Here is a 22,915-nt window from a genome sequence, read left to right as displayed (position 1 = left end):
GACAATAAAGCTACGGATCCTTAACCTAACCTTGTCAAACCCTGTGCAAAAAAAGAAAAAAAAAGAGAGAGAGAGAGAGGATGGAAGGGAGGGAGGGAAGAGAGAGAGAGAGAGAGAGAGAGAGAGAGAGACAGAGAGAGAGAGAGAGAGAGAGAGAGAGAGAGAGAGAGAGAGAGAGAGAGAGAGAGAGAGAGAGAGGATGGAAGGGAGGGAGGGAAGAGAGAGAGAGAGAGAGAGAGAGAGAGAGAGAGAGAGAGAGAGAGAGAGAGAGAGAGAGAGAGAGAGAGAGAGAGAGAGAGAGAGTGAGGGCGAGTGAGGGCGAGTGAGGGCGAGAGAGGGCGAGAGAGGGCGAGAGAGGGCGAGAGAGGGCGAGAGAGGGCGAGAGAGGGCGAGAGAGGGCGAGAGAGGGCGAGAGAGGGCGAGAGAGGGCGAGAGAGGGCGAGAGAGGGCGAGAGAGGGCGAGAGAGGTCGAGAGGGCGAGGAGGAGGGCGAGAGAGGGCGAGAGAGGGGCGAGAGAGGGCGAGAGAGGGCGAGGAAGAGGGCGAGAGAGGGCGAGAGAGGGCGAGAGAGGGGCGAGAGGAGGGCGAGAGAGGGCGAGAGAGGGGGAGAGAGGGCGAGAGAGGGCGAGAGAGGGCGAGAGAGGGCGAGAGAGGGCGAGAGAGGGCGAGAGAGGGCGAGAGAGGGCGAGAGAGGGGGAGAGAGGGCGAGAGAGGGCGAGAGAGGGCGAGAGAGAGAGAGGGCGAGAGGGAGGGCGAGAGAGGGGCGAGGAGGGCGAGAGAGGAGAGGGCGAGAGAGGAGAGGGCGAGAGAGGAGAGGGCGAGAGAGGAGAGGGCGAGAGAGGAGAGGGCGAGAGAGGAGAGGGCGAGAGAGGAGAGGGCGAGAGAGGAGAGGGCGAGAGAGGAGAGGGCGAGAGAGGGTGAGAGAGGGTGAGAGAGGGCGAGAGAGAGAGGGCGAGAGAGAGAGAGGGCGAGAGAGAGAGAGGGCGAGAGAGAGAGAGGGCGAGAGAGAGAGGGCGAGAGCGAGAGGGCGAGAGCGAGAGGGCGAGCGAGAGGGCGAGAGCGAGAGGGCGAGAGCGAGAGGGCGAGAGCGAGAGGGCGAGAGCGAGAGGGCGAGAGCGAGAGAGCGAGAGCGAGAGAGAGAGAGAGTGAGAGCGAGAGAGAGCAAGAGAGAATTTTGGGAGATGTTTTAAGTGAGTATGTAGGAACTTTAGAGCCAAGTGAGAGAGTAATTGTGGTAGGGGACCTAAATACTAAAGTTGGAGAAGCATTTAGAGGGTGCAGTAGGTAAGTTTGGGGTGCCAGGTGTAAATGATAATGAGGAGCATTTGATTGAACTTTGTATAGAAAGGGGTTTGGTTATAGGTAACACATATTTTATGAAAAAGAGGATAAGTATACAAGATATGATATAGGGCGTAATGACAGTAGTTTGTTGGACTACATATTGGTAGATAAAAGACTGTTGGGTAGACTTCAGGATGTACATGTTTATAGAGGGGCCACAGATACATCAGATCACTTTTTAGTTGTAGCTACAGTGAGAGTAAAGGGTAGATGGGATACAAGGAAAATGGAAGCAGCAAGTAAGAGAGAGGTGAGGGTTTATAAACTAAAGGAGAATGCAGTTAGGGTAAGATATAAACAACTGTTGGAGGACAGATGGGCTAGTGTGAGTATAGGCAATGGGGTAGAAGATGTATGGGGTAAGTTTAAGTGTTAGTGTGTTCAGCAGAAGTTTGTGGTTACAGGAAAGTGGGTGCAGGAGGGAAGAAGAGAAATTGGTGGGATGATAATGTAAAGAAAGTAATAAGAGAGAAAAAGTTGGCAGATGAGAGGTTCTTACAAAGTAGAAGTGATGCAAGGAGAGAGGAGTATACAGAGAAAAAGAGAGGTTGAGAGAGTGGTGAAGCAATGTAAAAAGAGAGCAAATAAGAGAGTGGGTGAGATGTTATCAACAAATTTTGTTGAGAATAAGAAAAAGTTTTGGAGTGAGATTAATAAGTTGAGAAAGCCTAGGGAACGAATGGATTTGTTAGTTAAAAATAGGAGAGGAGAGTTATTAAACAGAGAGTTAGAGGTATCAGGAAGATGGAGGGAATATTTTGAGGATATGTTAAAAGTTGAAGAAGATAGGGAAGCTGCGATTTTGTGTATAAGGCAAGGAGGAATATCATCTTATAGGAGTAAGGAATAACCAGTTGCAAGTGTGGGGAAAGTGCCTGGGGCAGTGGGTAGAATGAAAGGGGGTAAAGCAGCTGGGACTGATGGGATAGACAGAAATGTTCAAAGCAGATGGGGATATAGTTTTGGAATGGTTAGTGTTTTTATTTAATAAATGTATGATAAAGGGTAAGGTACCTAGGAACTGGCAGAGAGCATACATAGTTCCTTTGTATAAAGGCAAAGGGGACAAAAGAGAATGTAAAAATTATAGGGAAATAAGTCTGTCAAGACCTAGGTAGTAGGTTGGTAGACAGCAACCGCTGCCCAGGGAGGTATTACCGTCCTGCCAAGTGAGTGTAAAACGGAAGCCTGTATTGTTTTACATGATGGTAGGACTGCTGGTGTCTTTTTTTCTGTCTCATAAACATGCAAGATTTCAGGTATGTCTTGCTGCTTCTACTTACACTTAGCTCACACTACACATACATGTACAAGCATATATATACACACCCCTCTGGGTTTTCTATTTTCTTTCTAGTTCTTGTTCTTGTTTATTTCCTCTTGCCTCCATGGAGAAGTGGAACAGAATTCTTCCTCTGTAAGCCATGCGTGTTGTAAGAGGCAACTAAAATGCCGGGAGCAAGGGGCTAGTAACCCCTTCTCCTGTATATATTACTAAATGTAAAAGGAGAAACTTTCGTTTTTCCTTTTGGGCCACCCTGCCTCGGTGGGATACGGCCGGTGTGTTGAGAGAAGAAAGAAAGCCTGTTGAGAATATCTAGTAAAGTGTATGGTAGAGTAATTATTGAAAGAATTAATAGTAAGACGGAGAGCAGGATAGCAGATGAACAAGGGGGCTTTAGGAAGGGTAGGGGGTGTGTAGACCAAGTGTTTGCAGTGAAACATATAGGTGAAGAGTATTTAGATAAGGGTAAAGAAGTTTTTGTGGCATTTAAGGATTTGGAAAATGCGTATGATAGGGTGGATAGGGGGCCAATGTGGCACATGTTGCAAATGTATGGAATAGGAGGAAGGTTATTGAAAGCAGTGAAGAGTCTTTACGAGGATACCGAGGCTCAGGTTAGAGTATGTAGGAAAGAGGGAGATTATTTCCCAGTAAAAGTAGGCCTTAGACAGGGATGTGTGATGTCACCATCTTTGTTCAATATATTTATAGATAGAGTTTTAAGAGAAGCGAATGCTCAGGTGTTGGCAAGAGGTGTGGGGTTAAAAGATAAAGAATCTAACAAAGTGGGAGTTGTCACATTGCTCTTTGCTGATGACACTGCTTTTGCGAGATTCTGAAGAGAAGTTGCAGAGGTTAGTTGATGAGTTTGGTAGGGCATGTAAAGAAGGAAATTAAACATGAATACAGCCTCTTCTCACTTAATGACAGAGTTCCACTCCCAAGACCATGTCAGTAAACGAATTCGTCGTTAAGTGAGGAGCATACTATAATGGTAGTGGGTTTGTGTCAACCATCTTTGTTGTTGTTTTAATGTCACCTTTGCACCATTTATAACATTTCTGGTATATTTTTAAATCCTTATACGGTAATGTAGTGTACATACATTGTAATAAACAGAATAGAGGAAATCGGCACACTGGTCAGGGAGCCTGTCGTAAGTCCGAATCATCAGTAAACGAGTACGTCGGTAAGTGAGGAGAGGCTGTACAGTGGACCCTCAACCAGCGATTGCATCGATTAACGATAAATCTGACTAGCGATTCATTTAAACGCAAAAATTTTGCCTCGACTAGCGCTTAAAAACCCGACCAGCGCTTTTCGTTCCGTACCATACACGTCCACTTTGGCCTGAGCGTGCCTCACTTGTCCCTTTGGTGCCAGTGTTTACAAGCCAGCCAGCCACCACGGTCGCTTCCAAACATACAACTGGAACATTTCATATTATCACAGCCTTTTTAGTGATTGCACCTGCAAAATAAGTCACCATGGGCCCCAAGAAAGCTTCTAGTGCCAACCCTACAGCAAAAAGGGTGAGAATTACTATGGAGATGAAGAAAGAGATCATTGATAAATATGAAAGTGGAGTGCGTATCTCTGAGCTGGTCAGGTTGTATAATAAACCCCAATCAACCATCGCTACTATTGTGGGCAAGAAAACGGCAATCAAGGAAGCTGTTCTTGCCAAAGGTGCAACTATGTTTTCGAAACTGAGATCGCAAGTACTCGAACATGTTGAGAGACTGTTATTGGTGTGGATAAACGAGAAACAGATAGCAGGAGACAGCATTTCTCAAGCGATCATATGTGAAAAGGCTAGGAAGTTGCATGACGATTTAATTAAAAAAATGCCAGCAACTAGTGATGTGAGTGAATTTAAGGCCAGCAAAGGTTGGTTTGAGAGATTTAAGAAGCGTAGTGGCATTCATAGTGTGATAAGGCATGGTGAGGCTGCCAGTTCAGACCACAAAGCGGCTGAAAAATATGTGCAGGACTTCAAGGAGTACATAGACAGTGAAGGACTGAAACCTGAACAAGTGTTTAATTGTGACGAAACAGGCCTGTTTTGGAAGAAAATGCCAAGCAGGACGTACATTACTCAGGAGGAAAAGGCACTCCCAGGACATAAGCCTATGAAAGACAGGCTTACTTTGTTGATGTGTGCCAATGCTAGTGGTGACTGCAAAGTGAAGCCTTTATTGGTGTATCACTCTGAAACCCCCAGAGTGTTCAGGAAAATCAATGTCCTCAAGGCTAATTTGTGTGTGCTGTGGAGGGCAAACAGTAAGGCATGGGTCACTAGGGACTTTTTCTATGACTGGTTACACCATGCATTTGCCCCCGATGTGAAAAATTACCTAATTGAAAAGAAATTAGACCTTAAGTGCCTCCTGGTATTAGACAATGCCCCTGGTCATCCTACAGATGTGGCAGAGCAACTTTCTAGGGACATGAGCTTCATTAAGGTGAAGTTTTTGCCTCCTAATACCACTCCTCTCCTGCAGCCCATGGACCAGCAGGTTATTTCCAACTTCAAGAAACTGTACACAAAAGCTATGTTTGAAAGGTGCTTTGTAGTGACCTCAGAAACTCAACTGACTAAGAGAGTTTTGGAAAGATCATTTTACCATCCTCAATTGTGTAAACATTATAGGTAAGGCTTGGAAGGAAGTGACTAAGAGGACATTGAACTCTGCTTGGAAAAAACTGTGGCCAGAATGTGTAGACAAAAGGGATTTTGAAGGGTTTGAGGCTAACCCTGAGAATCCTATGCCAGTTGAGGAATCCATTGTGGCATTGGGGAAGTCCTTGGGGTTGGAGGTTAGTGGGGAGGATGTGGAAGAGTTGGTGGTGGAGGACAGTGAAGAACTAACCACTGATGAGCTGCTAGATCATCTTGAACAGCAAGAGGGCAGATCTGAGGAAACTGCTTCGGAGGAGGGGAGAGAGAAATTGAAGAAGTTGCCTACTTCTAAGATTAAGGAAATCTGTGCAATGTGGCTTAAAGTGCAAAGCTTTATGGATGATAATCACCCTGACACAGCTACTGCAAGCCGTGTTGGCAACCTGTACACTGACAATGTTGTGAACCACTTTAGGAAAGTCATAAAGGAACGAGAGGTACAGGCCTCTATGGAAAGATATGTTGTGCGACAGAAGTCCAGTGACTCTCAAGCTGGTCCTAGTGGCATTAAAAGAACAAGGGAAGTAACCCCAGAAAAAGACTTGCTGCCTCAAGTGCTAATGGAAGGGGATTTCCCTTCTAAACAGTAAGAAGATAACGCTCTCCCCTCCTCCCATCCCATCAATCATCACCAATCTTCAATAAAGGTAAGTGTCATGTAACTGTGCATGTAATCTTCAGTTTGTGTGTATTAAAATTAATATTTCATGTGGTAAAAAAAATTTTTTTCAATACTTTTGGGTGTCTTGCACGGATTAATTTGATTTCCATTATTTCTTATGGGGAAAATTAACTTGACTAACGATTATTTTGACTAACGATGAGCTCTCAGGAACAGATTAATATTGCTGGTTGAGGGTCCACTGTATAGGAAAGAGTAAGGTGATGAGGATAACAAAAAAAATTAGATAACGGAAGATTGGATATCAGATTGGAGGGAGAGAGTACGGAGGAGGTGAATGTATTCAGTTATCTGGGAGTGGATAAGTCAGCAGATGGGTCTATGAAAGATGAGGTGAATCATAGAAGTGACGAGGGTAAAAAGGCGAGTGATGCACTTACACCCATACCAATGCTCTTGTATGGGTGTAAGACATGGGTGGTGGATGTTGCAACAAGGAGAAGGCTGGAGGCAGTGGAGATGTCATGTCTGAGGGCAATGCGTGGTGTGAATATAATGAAGAGAATCCATAGTTTGGAGAGTAGGGGGAAGGGGAGGAATTACCAAAACTATTACCCAGAGGGCTGAGGAAGAGAGTATTGAGATGGTTTGGACATGTAGAGAGGTTGGAGCAAAATAGAATGACTGAGAGTGTATAAATCAGTACTGGAGGGAAGACAGAGTAGGGGTCAGCCTAGGAAAGGCTGGAGGGAGGGGGCAAAGGAGGTCTTGTGTGCGGATGGGGGCTTGGACTTCCAGCAAGCGTGAGTGAGCATGTTAGATAGGAGCAAATGGAGACGAATGGTTTTTAGGACTTGACATGCTGTTGGAGTGTAAGCAAGATAACATTTATGAAGGGATTCAGGGAAACCAGCAGGTCAGACTTGATTCCTGGAGATGGGAAGTACAGTGCCGGCACTCTGAAGGAGGGGTGTTAATGTTGCAGTTTTATAACTGTAGCGTAAGCATGCCTCTGGCAAGACAGTGGATGGAGTGAATGATGATGGAAGTTTTTCTTTTTTCAGAGCACCCTGCCTTGGTGGGAAATGGCCAATGTATTAATGATAAAAAAAAATGAAATTAAAGAAACAAGTCTATAAGCAGAAGCAGGGCTTTATTCATGGAACTCTTTATTTGGAATGAAACACAAAAAGGCAGTAAAGCTCTGGCTAACATCAAAAGCCTTTAAAAAACAGAAAGATACCAAATTACAAATATTATGGAAAGACCTGAGATGTGGGACACAACAATATATTGCAACTGCAAGGAAATTGAGAGGTTGGATAGCTATAATTTTCTAAACAAGAGATGTCAAGCCAGTAATGACACTCTTCAGGTCATTCATTCTCTCTACATTGGAATACTGATATATACTAACATTCCCCTTCAAGGCAGGCAAAAGTGCACAGCTGGGAAATGTAGAGAACCTTCACAGCTTGTATAAACTGGAAGTGGCCGAATTCCCTCAAGCTGTGCTCCTTAAAAAGATGCATGATAATCTACACCTGGAATATTCTGTAGGGATTGTTCCCAAATCCACACACTAAAATCACTACATATAAATACCAGGCTTGGCAGACAATGCAAGATACCTCTGGTGAAAAGACAGGAAGTGACGAATACATACAGAAAATTCAGCAAGTGTACAGGGACCACAACACTACGACCCTCCCTTCACGAACAAGGGGATTACCAATATACTTCTAGTTGTCTTCAAGAGAGAGCTTGACAAATTCCTCAAATTAATTCCTGATCAGATAGGCTGTGGTGCACACACTGATCCATCGTGAGGCCTGGTCACAGACCGGGCCGCAGGGGCATTGACCCCCAAAACCCTCAAGGTATACTCACCAGGTATACAGGTGACAGCCACTAACAGCCTCATCAATTAGGTCAGCAACCAGGAGGCTTGGTCTGAGACTGGGCTGTGGGGCTGGTGCCCTATGAAAACAACTACATTTAGCCTACACAGCCCTATTCAACAAACATGATAATGCTTGTCACAATTACTAAAACAAAATTATAAAATTAGAGGCTTTAGAAAAAAAAAAACTGTGATCTACACACACTATGCTTAGGCATTTGACAAAAACAACAGTGGAGTGATTACCCATAAAATTAGGTCAATGGGTATGACAAAAAAAGCAGGACAATGTACAGTGGACCCTCGGTTTTTGAGCTTAATCCGTTCCCGAAGGTTGCTCTAAATCTGAAATGCTCGAAAACCAAATTAACATTTCCCATAAGAAATAATGTAAATCCAATTAATCCGTTCCATACACCCAAAAATATTCACAAAAAATTCATTCTTTAAAGATTACCTATAGTGAAGGGATTCAGGGAAACTGGTTATTTTTATATAATGTTTATTATGTTGCGGTGTCTGACAGATTGTATATATACTGGTAGAATTACTGACAATATGTAAAGTAAAAGGACACAAGTGCAACTAATGTGACATTTTATTGTGGCAACGTTTCGCTCTCCAGGAGCTTTGTCAAGCCGTTACAAAATACATGGACACAGAGGGTATATATAGGCTTAGAGTGAGGTGCAATTCTAATGGTAGTAGTAGTAGTAGTGATAATCTATACATGAAAGATGCTTCAAGGCCTATACCCTTATCTACATACTACCATAACAAAGTCCAGCAGCAAGAGATCAATGAGTAGGGATGGAATAATACCAATTTTTTGCCAATAATGATACATTATTTTAGGCCAATACCATCAATATTAGCTGATAATTGCCAATACTGATGCTGATACCCACCAGTACTCAGTTTTAGGCCGATACTGATACCATCAAAATTGGCTGATACCCAATGATACCAATGTTTTGGCATACCCCAATATGAAAGAAGTGTAAAATAAAATCCAGCAAAAAATGTGTGACATACGCACAATAAAAACACTGTCCTAACATTCATGATCCAACATGTTTAACCTGTTACCAGTAGATGCTACAAATACAGTGGACCCCCCGAGTTTCGGTGATGGTCACATGTTTACCAACATGTGACCATCACCCCACGGGTTCATACAATACATTTCATAATCATCCATTGTTTTTTGTGCTTGCAACTGCTAAATAAGTCATCATGGACCCAAGGAAAGCTAGTGCAAGCCCTTTGGTAAATAAAGTGAGGAACACGATCCAGAGGGATTTTGACGGGGATGTGGAAGAGTTGGTGGAGGACCACAGGGAAGAGCTAACCACTGACAAACTGCAAGAGCTTCAACTAGAACAGCATCAGACCACAGCTGAGGAACTTGCTTCAGAGGAGTAGGAAGAGGGAGTGGATGGGGTGCCTTCTTCAAAGATTAAGGAGATTTGTGCAATGTGGAATGAGTTGCAAAGTTTTGTTGAAAAGTATCACCCTGACCAAGCTGAAACAAGCCATATCTGCAACATGTACAATGACAGTGTTGTGTCCCACTTCAGGAAAATCTTAAAGAAATACCAGAAAAAGACCTCTCTGGACAGATATTTTGTGTGACAGGGGTCCAGTGACTCTCAAGTTGTTCCCAGTGGCATTAAAAGAAGAAGGGAAGTAACCCCAGATAAGGACTTGCTACCTAAAGTCCTAATGGAAGGAGATTCTCCTTCCAAACAATATTGTACATCTTCCTCCTATCCCCCCCTCCCGTCTTCCATCCACCCAGAAGTCTTCAGTAAAGGTAAGTGTAATGTTATTATTATTTTTTTAAATGCATGTACTTGATTTCTGATTGTTTTCATTATGTAAATCTTTATTTAATTTGGAAAAAATATTTTATTTTAATATTTTTGGGTGTCTGGAACGGATTAATTTTATTTCCATTATTTCTTATGGGGAAAATGGTTTTGAGTTTTGTGAATTTTGACCTTCAGCAGGCTCTCTGGAACGGATTAATCACGAAACTCGGGGGTCCACTGTATTGGCAGAACATGTAAAAGTTTCAGAGGAAAAATGGGATCTACACCTCTGCCAAGTGCCAGATCAAACAAGGTGTGATGGATATGTGAGCTAGTGAACTGCTAACAGCAACAGGCTGATTACTATGACAATAAACCAAAAAGCCTAACCCAGGCCAGGTAGTTATATTAGGTTCACTAGACTCTTCACAGAGCACTGGAATGGATTCCTTAATGGAAGGTCACATTTTGCAAACTTCTTTCAGATGATAAACAGAGATCAGGCTACATAGAGCTACATAGAAGGCTAATTAGCAAATGAAAATGGATACACACACACTCGAATAGAAAACAAAGAATCTTTATAGGGGATGAAACATTACGATGAGCATCTGTTTAACTCTTTCACTGTCTTGTCCGTAGATCCACATTACTGATGCCAGGATCACTTATGTAAATCTAAGTTTTGAGCTCAGCCCCTCATTTCAGCTGTAAGCAGGGATATTGTGACTGAGGAAGGAAATAAGTTGCAAGATTTATAAAGCACTGACCTAAGTGATCATTCAGGTCTTCTGACAAAGTTGGGCAGAACCATATATGCTAACAGTGTCAAATCAAAACTATAATGCAAAACTAAACTAACACACAACACAAAAATACCATAATAAGTTAAATTAACTCCTCAATTAAAAAATAATAAATTGCTGATGTATTGTCCCAAAAATGTCCTGGTTGGAAGACAGTAGAGGGAGAGGTAACATCAATAAATATATACAAGAAAATAAGCAAAGAAAATTTCTTGGCATCTGCAGTAGAGAGAACAAAATGCTATATTTTCAAATTACTAAAGCAGCAGGCCAGAAGGGGCATTAAAAATATTTTTTAATGGAGTTCCTGACAATAGTACCTTTGATATATGAGCTTCAAGAGTTTCTGTATACCCAGAGCTTGGCCCTGGATCAGGCATGTCTGGTGCTTGCCTGGCTAACCAGGATATTGCTACTGGCAAAACAACCTGGTTGATTTGGCACTTGTAGAGATACCTATCCAGTTATCTCTGAAGACTTGTACACCTGTCCCAGCAGTGTTTCTGATATCTTCTGTTAAGATGTTGAACAATCTGGGACCATAGATGTTGATACAATGTTCTCTCTCCTTTGCCCATGGCACCTCTGTTTTTCACTGGGTTTATTCAACACTTCCTCCCATATCTCACTCCAGTATGTTATGACAGTGTGCAGATTTAGGACTAGGCCCTCAAGTACTTTCCATGTACGTATATATTTTCACTCTCCTCCCTCCACACTAATCAGTATATATTTAGGATTAAAATGTTCCCAGTAACTTAAATGTTTTAATGACTATGTGAGCTGTAAATGATCTCTATATCTATTCCAGCTCGAATATTTCTCCCGCCCAGAGTGGAACCGTTAACACTGAAAAGACGAAATGAGAGAACACAAGCGATTGGAAGTGTCACCATTGGCGAAACCTTCCTTGTTTTGAGTTTTCATTATCCACTCTATCATTTTCCTGGCTACCATGACATTTGCCTTATAGTGTTCTCTGAAAGAATGAAAGAAAAGTCAGCTGACATGATTACTCCCAGGTATTTCATGTGTTTTTGTTCTATTTGATAATTCTCTTAGGTTTTACATACCATAACCCTTTTGAATTCTTCATTCTTTCTATACATAGGCAGCTGGGACTTATCCCCACTTAAAGTCACATTTTCCACTGTCCACTGAAAAACCCTGCTTGTATCTTAGTGAAATTTTTCCGTGTCTTCTACTGAGGTTATTTTCATGCTTATTTTGCTGTAATTTGTAAATGATGATGCAAAACAGTGGCAAATGTTTTTTTCTGTCAACTATGAGGATAAGAAACAGTGAGGTAAGCATGTGCTTCAACCACTGGAAACTTAATAGGGATAGTTTTGCTATTATATGGGAACTGGGTGGCCAAAAACAAAGGGACAACCCAGCTGAAATAAACAGACAGCCTTTTCAAAGAATAATCTAATTGAAAAAAATACACTTCAATTTAAAAAAATAAAATGTCTGATTGAATAAACAAATGGACACTTATGGAACAAACAAAAAGAACATCTGTTTTAACCAAACTGATTAGGATCAACTTAAGAGAAATAAAATAAAAGATGCAGGACTGGAATACAACCTGATGCCAGTTTTAATCAAGATTTCATTTCAGCATCTGGTTGAGAAAGCAAGAATAATTACATCTGGTTATTAAACAGATCAAAAACCAAAATAAAGTAAGAACAATCAAAAGGACATCTTGCTGAAAACATAGTGCCCGTATCATAAGATCAAGAGTATAATACTGACTCGTAGACACATGCGCAACATCTGAATATCTTCAAGAAATATTTCACCTACAGATAGACTTCATCAATCTAAGCCTGTGTCAGTATCAAAAAATCTTGGTAATGAATATTTTACAACTCTATTATAAACCTCATAGGTGGGTCTTCCCCCACCTATGAGAACTGCTACAACTGATGTAATGCACCACCTCTTCTACTGGCTCCACTTTACTGTTTATAATCATGTCCTGGATTAGAATGAAAAAGCTTGTTGTGCTGGCAAAACATCTCTCCAACAGATACTCAGTTGTTGCATACGTCTTATTCATCAACTTGTAAATATTGTACACCAATTGAGCTAAAAAAAAAAATTAGGGTCAGCACTATTTGGTTAGAAAACCCTTTTTTTCCTCTAGTCTTGTGAAAACAGGAAACAGAGCAAAATATAACTAAAAATAAACAGTAGAGATAAAGTTACAAGGAAGAAATATTGACTAAGTACAGCCTAGATGACCAGAATACAAATAGGGGGTTTGGCCAGTAACTTTAAAAACAAGGATCACAGAACCACTAGATTATACATCAACAGTAATGTGTGGCATTCCTCTATCCATTATTATTTTGACCAACAAGCATATATGTGAAATAATTTGACTTTTTTTTTAATACAGCAGAAAATAATCAAGCAAGCCTACTCACCTCTTTCTTCTTCTGTGTCAGCTTTTTGACATCCGCATCACTTATTGCCAAAGGATCACTCTCTTCTATCATTTCAATATCACTGCTATCATCCTTTATCACTTCATTGGTTATTTTAATGTCGTCGTCATCCTCGGTGTACTTCCTTGGTGTTCGGCGAACTCTAAGCTGTCGAGTTTCCCTGATCGGCACTTCCTGTATGTCATCCGAGTTGTCTTTTGCCGAGTTTTTTCCACCTTTTCTTGATTTTGCAGTAGGCTTAGTCTTTTCTTCAACTTTTTTCTCCTTGTCTTTTTCCGGTTTATCCTCTATCACTACCTCCTCTTTCTTCTCATCCTTTTTCTCTTTATCTTTTTTCTCTTTTTCTTTTTCTCCATTATCCTTTTTCTCTTTCTCTTCATTTTTACTTTCTCCCTCTTTACTTTCTTTCTCTCCCACTTTACCTTCTTTCTCTATTATTTTTTCTTTCTCTCCCACTTTTTTCTCTCCCACCTTTTCTTTCTCTCTACCTTCACTTTCTTTTACTCCCTCTTCACTTTTTTCCATTTCACTTTTATCTTTTACCTCCTTAATCTCCTGTTCATTGCCCTTCTCTGCACTATCACTAACACTTTGATTTAGCTCCACTGTTTCTTCAGTCACATCCATCTCTTCCTCTTCCTCTTCCTCCTCCTCCTCCTCCTCCTCTTTATTTTCTGTATGAACTTCATTGGCCACGACACCATCTACCTCCATTGCTTTTTCTGAGGCATAAGTGTCATTCTGTATGTGAACAGCTTCACTGTCTCTGTGCCCACTATCTTCAGGCCTCCCATTTGGCTCATCCTCATTTCGTTCAAATTCGTCACCCTTTTCTACATCGCCATTTATTTGTGGTTTCTCAGATTCCCCATTCTGCAGTTTGACCTCTTCCATTTCCTTCATTCCATTAATTGCTTTCACCTTCTCACTCTCTGCTGAAAAAAAATATTAGGTTGGATTATGCAAGAACAAAATGGATTGGCATTTTAATTCATTTAAGACTTAAATTTTGATGAGAGAAATCTTAGAGACGAATTTTAAAAATAAAAAATAAGGTTAATAAGGATAATGGAATATAATGTTAATACTGTAAATGATTCAATATAAGAAATGGGTGAAAATGCAAATAGGATCCATATAGATAAAATTTGATCTCAAGAGGTATTCTCTAATTAGTATTGCTTAGGAAGCAATTTGCTTAATGAAATTGGTAAAATGAAATTCTTATATCTCAAAGTGAGTGACAAGCTGTTTTAACCCTTTCAGGGTCCAAGGCCCAAATCTGGAGCCACGCACCAGTGTCCAAGAATTTTCAAAAAAAAAATTTGTTATTTTTTCTTATGAAATCGTAGAGAATCTTTCTGTGAAGGTAATAAAACAAAAAGTACGAAATTTGGTGGAAAATTGACGAAATTATGCTCTTGCGAATTTTGATGTGTCAGCGATATTTACGAATCGGCGATTTTGCCGACTTTGACTCCCATTTTAGGCCAATTACATTATTCCAATCAACCAAATTCTTAGCTATTTCACTAGTATTACTTCTATTCTATCGATTGAGCACAAGAAATCGCCAAGTCAACTGTTTCAACTACAAAATAAAGTGATCGGAAATTGTTAATTTGGCCAATTTAACACAAAGTTCAAATTATTCCAATTTCAAAATAGGGTCCAGAATGAACAATGTAGGCATTCCTGGCACTAAACTAACATTTCCTCTGTTCATTAGTTATGTTTTGAGGCTTTACAAATAAATTCCATTTTGATTTTTTATTCACATAATGAATTTTTATTCACACCAAAAAATAGAAGATTTACTCTTATGCAATACTGTAATAATTGTATAAATATCATCACCATATTTGTGAATGTATATTAGACCCACCAGCTGACGTGTATTAGATGTGTGAGGTCGTTTGTTTACTCTTGAATATCGGCAAAAATTTAACATTTCCGCTACTTTGAGCTCAGTTTCAAGCCATTTCCAATGCTAAAACTAATCAAAATCATCTCTATTTCTGTAATATGTCTTCCATTCTATCAAATGAGACCAAGAAATCGCAAATACAACTATAAAAAACATACGAAAAAACACTGCAAAGTTGCTGTTTTAATCGAAAAATCATGATTTCATTTTTTTTCTCTCATTATACACAGTGTGCTGCAGGATCTGTTTTATGTGGTGCACACATACCACATAGATGTATTCTCTCATATCTAGGCCCAAATGTACCACTCACAGTTTATCAGAGTGAGCTGAGCTCATGGCGTAGATCTACGGTTTGGACCCTGAACGTAAAGCCGTAGATCTACGGGACGGACCCTGAAAGGGTTAATAAAGCCCACCAATAGTAAAGTTTAAAGCCAATGAGAAAAAGCACTCCCTAGAAATTCATTCAATTCCAATGATTCCAAGTTTTTTAACTACTATTTCAATAAAAGTATAAATTTACACCTATTCAGACTAAACTTGTAGCATATTATCCTTCTTATAGAATGCATTTGCACTATTTTAAAGACAATCAGAAGCATTCTTTAGTTATTGAATAAAAAAAAAAACACTATTCACTAAATCTGGCAAATGGGGACTTATGCTGCTCAATGGCTGAATGAGCCTTGTGCTCAAGAAATTACACCAATAATGAAAATTTGAAGCCAATCGGACAAGTCTTTCTCCAGTTACGACACAGATGACAATTCCAAATTTGCCTGCATGCTAACAAAACTTAATAGATACTATCCTGGCTCTAAGATATATCAGTCATTAAATACTGAGGCTGTTCCAAAGAAGTAATGTGATTATCAAGTGTGATTTAATATGAATAAAAATAAGTCACTGACCTTTTTTTTGGATTATCCTAGGTAATCTACACACATACTATGTATAATAATTTATGTATTTATGTGTACCCGTACCTAAATAAACTTACTTACGGAAGGGCCCCTCTTTACAGCATTTTGCTAATACAGTGGTTTTCAATTAAACCCATTCTTCATTTATGCAGGCTTCCTATTATAAATATATTCACCACTCACCATAAACTAAGTACAAAAATATTTTAAGGTAAATTTTGTGTGCACTGTACAGTATATGCATTTCTAGGACTAGCTCAATTGCTCACTTAAAATATTATAGTGCAAACATGTTATCAGGCTTTTATATTCATTTGAAAGTGAAACAAAGGCTAAGATTCACTTTACAGCAATTTTTGCTTTACAGTAGTAGCCTGGAAACTAACTTGCTGTATAAGTGGGGCCTGCCTGTACTTACAAAATGGTCAAATCTGAACCTACACATCTGAATTTCACTCTGCCACTGTGGAATTTTTTGGCGCCCTTTTTTTAATGTTTGAATCCCCACCACTGAGGATTTTGAAAGTTACCCAACCCATTCCAAGAAGCTGGGAAAGGGTTCAACAACTTTGGTCATAGGGAATGTGAACATGCTAGTTTCTTAAAGAATTTGATCCTTGTTACAGTCCACAGGTACTGAAAATTTGAAGGCGATTGGATGAGGAATTACAGTTATGAGTGAAATAAAATCTAAAAGTTTCTGGGAAATCTAAAATTTTCAGGCAATCTCTTAATCTTTTAACTGTGTCCAACATACAGTGATACCTCTCATATCCGAACTACATGGGCCAAGACTGGTTTGGAAAAACGGAGTTTCCAGATACGTGAGGGGGAAAAATGCGCATCCATACTGTCATATCGCCATCCGTACCCCATCATATCACCATCAGCAATAGCGTTGTAGGTTTAAAAACTGAGTCCAACATTGTCTGGCAGTGGCTCCAGACACTCTGGGCTCGAATAACAGCCTCCCATATTTCATGGACCACAGAACCATAACTTTTCATATGGGCTGTGGACAGTGGATGGTCCAAAAGTGTTTTGACACCTGCCCTTGCTGCTGAAGTTTTTGATCTTGAAGGCATTGGGTCATTGTCGTCGTCGTCACTTTAGGAATGCTCCGGGTGCAACATTGATTCTGCAATCTCAGAATCTGTCAGAGATTGCAGACCAGGGTCATCTTCGTCACAAACTAGCCAGTCCTGCGTGTCGGTGCCACGAACCATCATACCACTACCACGTTGTTGTGGGTATCACTTCATCATGCACCGATTTCCAAGCTCTGTGGCTTCGCCATCACTTTTCTTTCAGCACTTTTTCCAGTTTTTGAGGCAGCAGAAAACTCGCTTGTGTAGGCCATAATCTTATCACAAGCCTTCTTGATATCACAGAGGGTTGCGAAGAACGCAGCTCCTAGTGGCCAACCAGTACACTAAAGTGTGCACCAAGTTTGATTCAGCCTCCTGCCGTATCCGAACAGCTGTTCGGTAATAATTTCGGTAATAATTTCAGAATTTTGCCCTTTCCCAGGGCCTGTCTGGATATTGGTGAGGTTCGGATAACAGCAGGCCGGATATGCGAGGTATAACTGTATTAGTACACAGGTGATATCTACATGTCTGATGTACTAGTAGGCACAATTTGTCATACCTTCGAATCTACCACCTGCCAACATTTCTGACTTCAAACACAACTCTTTGGGACTTCTACAATCTCTTCATACCTTTGAAAAAATCTAAGGCCAGACGGGTCCACACAGAGCATCATAGTTAAATACATACACAGATGATAACTATGTATGTGATGTACTAGTACGACCATCCTGAGACTAGAGAGTAATTCTTGACACCCCTATCTCTAATTAAAAGACCAAAGCAGTAAAAAAAATTATTTCACCAATTTATATTGAATAATCCAAGTGGAGCAACATCAGAGCTAAGTATTTCCCTAAGTTCAAAGTATTAACCCGTAAACGGTCCAAATGTATATATACGTTTTTACCGCTAGTGCCCCAAACGTATATATACGTTTTATGTGTCCTACATTTAATATTGCCACGATAAGCCTGAGTCACCTAGACATGTGAGAATGGGTGTGAGCACTCACTGTGCACCATGTTAAAATAATTGGGGATGCCTGGGTATCATATGCTCTTTTTTTCCTATTAAAAAAAACAATGTTTTTTTTTTCTCAAAAAAGTTAGGGCAGTACAGTAGTGAACATATATATACGTTTGGACCATTTATGGGTTAAAACACTTTGAAACACAAAGAGAAACTAGTGTACATAGTCTTAAACATTAACCCTTTCAGGGTCCGTTCCACAGATCTACAGCTTTAAAGCCAGGGACCAAGCCGTAGATCTACGCTATGAGCTCAGACAACCTACGAGCGGTAAATTTGGGCCTAGATATGAGAGAGTACATCTATGTGGTAAGTGCACCACAAAACAAATCCTGCAGCATGCAGTGCATAATGAGAGAAAAAAGTGAGACCGTAATTTTGAATTAAAACAGCGACTTTGCGGTGTTTTTCATATGTTTTTTTACAGTTGTATTCGCGATTTCTTGGTCTCATATGATAGAATGGAAGATATATCACAGAAACAGAGATGATTTTGATTAGTTTTAGTACTGAAAATGGCTTGAAACCGAGCTCACAGTAGCAAATATGTTCAATTTTTGCCGATGTTCAAGAGTAAACAAATGATGTCAGATGTCTAATATGCATCAGTTCACGAATGTGCTGATATTATTTATACAATTATTACAATACTGCATAACAGTAAATCTTCTATTTTTTTGGTGTGAATATAAATTCTTCATGTGAATAAAAAATCAATATGGAATTCATTTGTAAAGCCTGAAAATGTAACTAATGAACAGAGGAAATGTTAGTTTAGTGCTAGAAATGCCTGCCTTGTTTATTCTGGATCCTATTTTGAAACTGGAATATTTTGAACTTTGTGTCAAATTGGCCAAATTACCAATTTATAATCACTTTATTTGATAATTGAAACAGTTGACCGAGTGATTTCTCGTGTTCAATCAATAAAATAGAAGTAATACTAGCGAAATAGTTAAGAATTTGGTTGACTGGAATAATGCAATTGGCCTAAAATGGGAGTCAAAGTCGGCAAAATCGCTGATGTGTACATGTCGCTGACGCATCCAAAATTCGCGAGTGTAACTTCATCAGCTTTCCATTAGAAAAAAGATTCTCTACCATTTCATAAGAAAAAATAACATTTTTTTTTTTAATTATTGGACCCTGGCTGTCACTGAGATTTGGCCTCTGGACCCTGAAAGGGTTAAAAGCAATTAAAAACATAAAAAAAATCACAACTTAGCATCAATGAATTGCAAAATGTAACTACCACTGGTACATTTACACTGCTGTTACAGGAGTGATAATTTTTTCACCAACTACAACACACCATAAAATCATTAACCCTTTGACTGTCGAGGTCGTATATATACGTCATACGAGGTACCGTGTTTGACGTATATATACTCGTAAATTCTAGCGGCTTCAAATCAAGCAGGAGAAAGCTGGTAGGCCCACAAGTGAGAAAATGGGTCTGTGTGGTCAGTGTGCACCATATAAAAAAAAAATCCTGGAGCACGCAGTGCATGAGAAAAAACAAAACTGACCGTTTTTTTTTAATTAAAATGCCGACTTTGTGGTCTGTTTTCGTATAGTATTTATGGTTGTATTCTCATTTTCTTGGTCTCATTTAACAGAATGGAAAACATATTATAGAAATAGAGGTGATTTTGATTGATTTTACTATAAAAAGAACCTGGAAATGGAGCTCAAAGTAGGGGAAATGTTTGATTTTTGCCAATGTTCAAAAGTAAACAAATGATGTTGTCCAATAAATGTCCAACTAGCCATTCTAATATGCAATGGGTTGATGTTATTTATACAATTATTACAGTAGTCTGCATAACAGTAAATATTTTGTTTGAATAAAAATTCAAAATAGAAAGCAAGAGTAATATCAGAGGGGCCTGGAGATATGACTGATGAACAAAGAAAATGTTATTTTAGAGCCAGGAATGTCTGCATTGTTCATTCTGGACCTTATTTTGAAATTGTCATATTTTTTAATTTTCATGAAATTGGCCAAATTGCAAATTTTTGACCATGTTATTGGGTAGTTGAAATCTGTAAATGGGCAGTTTCTTGTACTCAATCGATAGAAAAAATGGAGTTCTAAAGAAGTAGCTATGAGTTTGGTCAACTGGAACAACAGAATTAGCCGAAAATAGGGCTCAAAGTGGGCGAAATCACCGATTTGTAAATATCACCGAGGTCGTTAACTTCGCGAGAGCGTAATTCCGTCAGTTTTCCATCAAATTTCATGTTTTTGGTGTCATTACAATCGGGAAAAGATTCTCTTATCATTTCATAAGAAAAAATTTTTTTTTTTTTTTTTAAATTTTGCGACACCAGGAGACACTTCAGGATTGGGGGTTGCAACAGTCAAGGGGTTAAGAGGCTAAAGGTACACCTTCAGGAATACTTAGTTAAAAACAATATAGCCTATTAACCCTTAAATGGTCCAAACGTATATATACGTTCTCTCGCGTAGCGCCCTGAATTTTTTGAGAAAAAAAAAATTTTAATACGAAAAAAGAGCATATGGTACCCAGGCGTCCCAATTTTTTTTATATGGCGCACAGTGAGTGCGCACACCCATTCTCTCATGTCTAGGCGACTCAGGCTTATCATGCCAATGTTGAATGAATGACAAGGGAAATGTATATAGTATACGTTTGGGGCGCTACGCGAGAAAACGTATACACCTACCATCCGACTTACGACCGAGCTTGGTTCCGACCAACCGGTTGTAAGTCAAAATGGATGCAAGTCGAACTTTACTACTGAATATCAACATCACATTTTTGTAATGACTATTTTATTGTTTTATTTTGGTATTTTATTTTTTACTTTGCTTTTTATGCTGTTAGTACTGTATTTTATACTGTAAGGTTTAGGATAAACACTGTGTACAACACAAACAGTTGTTTATTTCCCAGAAATCTGGCATAAAAAGCACAGTCATAAGTCGAGTGGTCATATGTCGAGCAGGTCGTAAGTCAGATGGTAGGTGTATATATGTTTGGACCGTTTAACCCTTTGAGGGTTTTGGTCGTACTAGTACGTTTTACGCGTAGGGGTTTTTGACGTACTAGTACTCATAAATTCTAGCGGCCTCAAATCTAGTGGGAGAAAGCTGGTAGGCCTTCATAAGAAAGAATGGGTCTATGTGGTCAGTGTGCACAGTCTAAAAAAATCCTGCAGCACACAGTGCATAATGAGAAAAAAAAAACTTTGACCATTTTTTTTTAATAAATCAGCGACTTTGCAGTGTATTTTCGTATGGTATTTATTGTTGTATTCTAGTTTTCTTGGTCTCATTTTATAGAATGGAAGACATATTACAGAAATTGAGATGATTTTGACTGGTTTTACAAAGAAAGGTGCCTTGAAATTGAGCTCAAAGTAGCAGAAATGTTCGATTTTTACCAAACTTCAAAAGTAAACAAATCGTGCCAAGCGTGCAATACACATCAACTGGTGAGTCTAATATTCTTTCACAAGTGCACCAATAATATTTATACCATTTTTACACTAATGCAGTAGTCTGCATAACAGTAAATCTTATATTTTTTGTGAAAATAAAAATTCAAAGTGGAAAGCAAAAGAATATAAGAGGGGACTTGAGACATGACTAATGACTAGAGGAAATGTCATTTTAGTGCCAGGAATGTCTTTCTTGTTTATTCTGGACCCTATTCCGAAATTGGCATCTTTTGAAATTTGTGTGAAATTGGCAAAATTGCTAAATTCTGACCACTGTACTGGATAGTTGAATTTCATAAATGAGTGGTTTCTTGCATCCATTCGATAGAAAAAATGGAGTTCTAGCGAAATATTCATGTTTTTTGTCGACTAGTACAGTGAAATTGGCCGAAAATGGGGCTCAAAGTGGGCAAAATCGCTGATGCGTAAACATCGCTGAGACCGCTAACTTTGCGAGAGCATAATTCCGTAAGTTTTCTATCAAATTTCAAACTTTTGGTGTCTTTATGATCGGGAAAAGATTCTCTATCTTTTCATAAGAGAAAATAATTTTTTTTTTTTTTTAAATTTGGCCGACCCTGAGAACGAGTTTCGGAGAGGGCCTGTCGACCCTCAAAGGGTTAAGGGTTAAAATAAACTCCAAACTCAACTCAAAATAAAAACGATCTCATAAGACAAAGTACTTATGCAGTCCTGTACAGCACAAACCAGTTTTTCTGACCTAGATTAACCAACCCCAAAACAATAACTAACCGTATTCTGTTTGTCAGTACAGTACAGTACGAACTGACAATGTACAATATCAATGCCAGAAAATCCTAAGACAAAGGTTCAAGGTAGCTTAAGTCTATGACAATACAAATGAGGCAATCTGGGAGGCATTCAACTTTCTTAATTCCTAAAATTCACAAAGAAACACTGTACTGTACAGTTTTTATAACTGTTATAGTTATTAAACATAGGTGTGGTTGACAAATATCTTTGCCTTAACTTTAGTGTATGTGGAAAAATAATAACCAACTTCTCCAAAATGTAGTACTAAAACAAAGCAAATCTGTATGCTCCCAATTTATTAAATTTATAAATGGAATCATTAAAGAGATAAAAATTACCAGCTGCAGACTCCTCCAGTCCAGCAGTTGCCTCACTCTCCGACATCTTGTTGGAGATCCAACCTGGAAGAAACCAATGTTAAATGCTGTGTTTATGGTGCACCTCAAGCTCTGGGAACAAAAATCCCTAAATAATAGCAGAGGGACATGAAATTAAATATTGTACGCACACCTGTCGCTGTTACCTGTTAATATTACTAATGATTCCTGAGAACATTGGCCCAGCATCTGGTGTCAGTTACATCTTACTTGCCTACATTTCAAGAAGTACAATTTGAGGGACTTCAAATGTTCCCAGTAATTTAGGTACTTGACTATCTTAAAGGGTTGCTAGTACAGTGGAACCTCTGGTTGTGAAAGCTTCTGAACATGAACAAATCGGTTCATGACAAAAAAATTTGCCAAATTTTTGCATCTGGTCATGAACACATAATAGGATGCTGA

At 39.5% G+C, this 22,915-nt stretch overlaps 1 protein-coding gene across 13 annotated transcripts in view; it reads right to left on the bottom strand.

The window, feature by feature from the left end:
* MEP-1 overlaps window positions 1-22,915 on the bottom strand; it is a 156,409-nt gene that overhangs the window by 111,834 nt on the left and 21,660 nt on the right. For 9 of the 13 annotated variants that reach the window (XM_070100076.1, XM_070100104.1, XM_070100087.1 and 6 more), the window contains exons 2-3: window positions 22,472-22,534; window positions 12,895-13,850 (exon numbers count right to left, since the gene is read on the bottom strand). In XM_070100076.1, coding sequence (XP_069956177.1) covers window positions 12,895-13,850; window positions 22,472-22,517 — 1,002 coding nt within the window. In that variant the 5' untranslated portion in view covers window positions 22,518-22,534. The remainder of the gene's footprint in view (window positions 1-12,894; window positions 13,851-22,471; window positions 22,535-22,915) is intronic. The other 4 variants (XM_070100079.1, XM_053771162.2, XM_070100083.1 and 1 more) reach the window with 2 other exon arrangements.

Source organism: Cherax quadricarinatus, chromosome 5 (assembly GCF_038502225.1).
Source record: "Cherax quadricarinatus isolate ZL_2023a chromosome 5, ASM3850222v1, whole genome shotgun sequence".
NCBI lineage: Eukaryota > Metazoa > Arthropoda > Malacostraca > Decapoda > Parastacidae > Cherax > Cherax quadricarinatus.
Note: the sequence above shows the minus strand (reverse complement) of the source record. Positions and strands in the feature narration are given on the sequence as shown.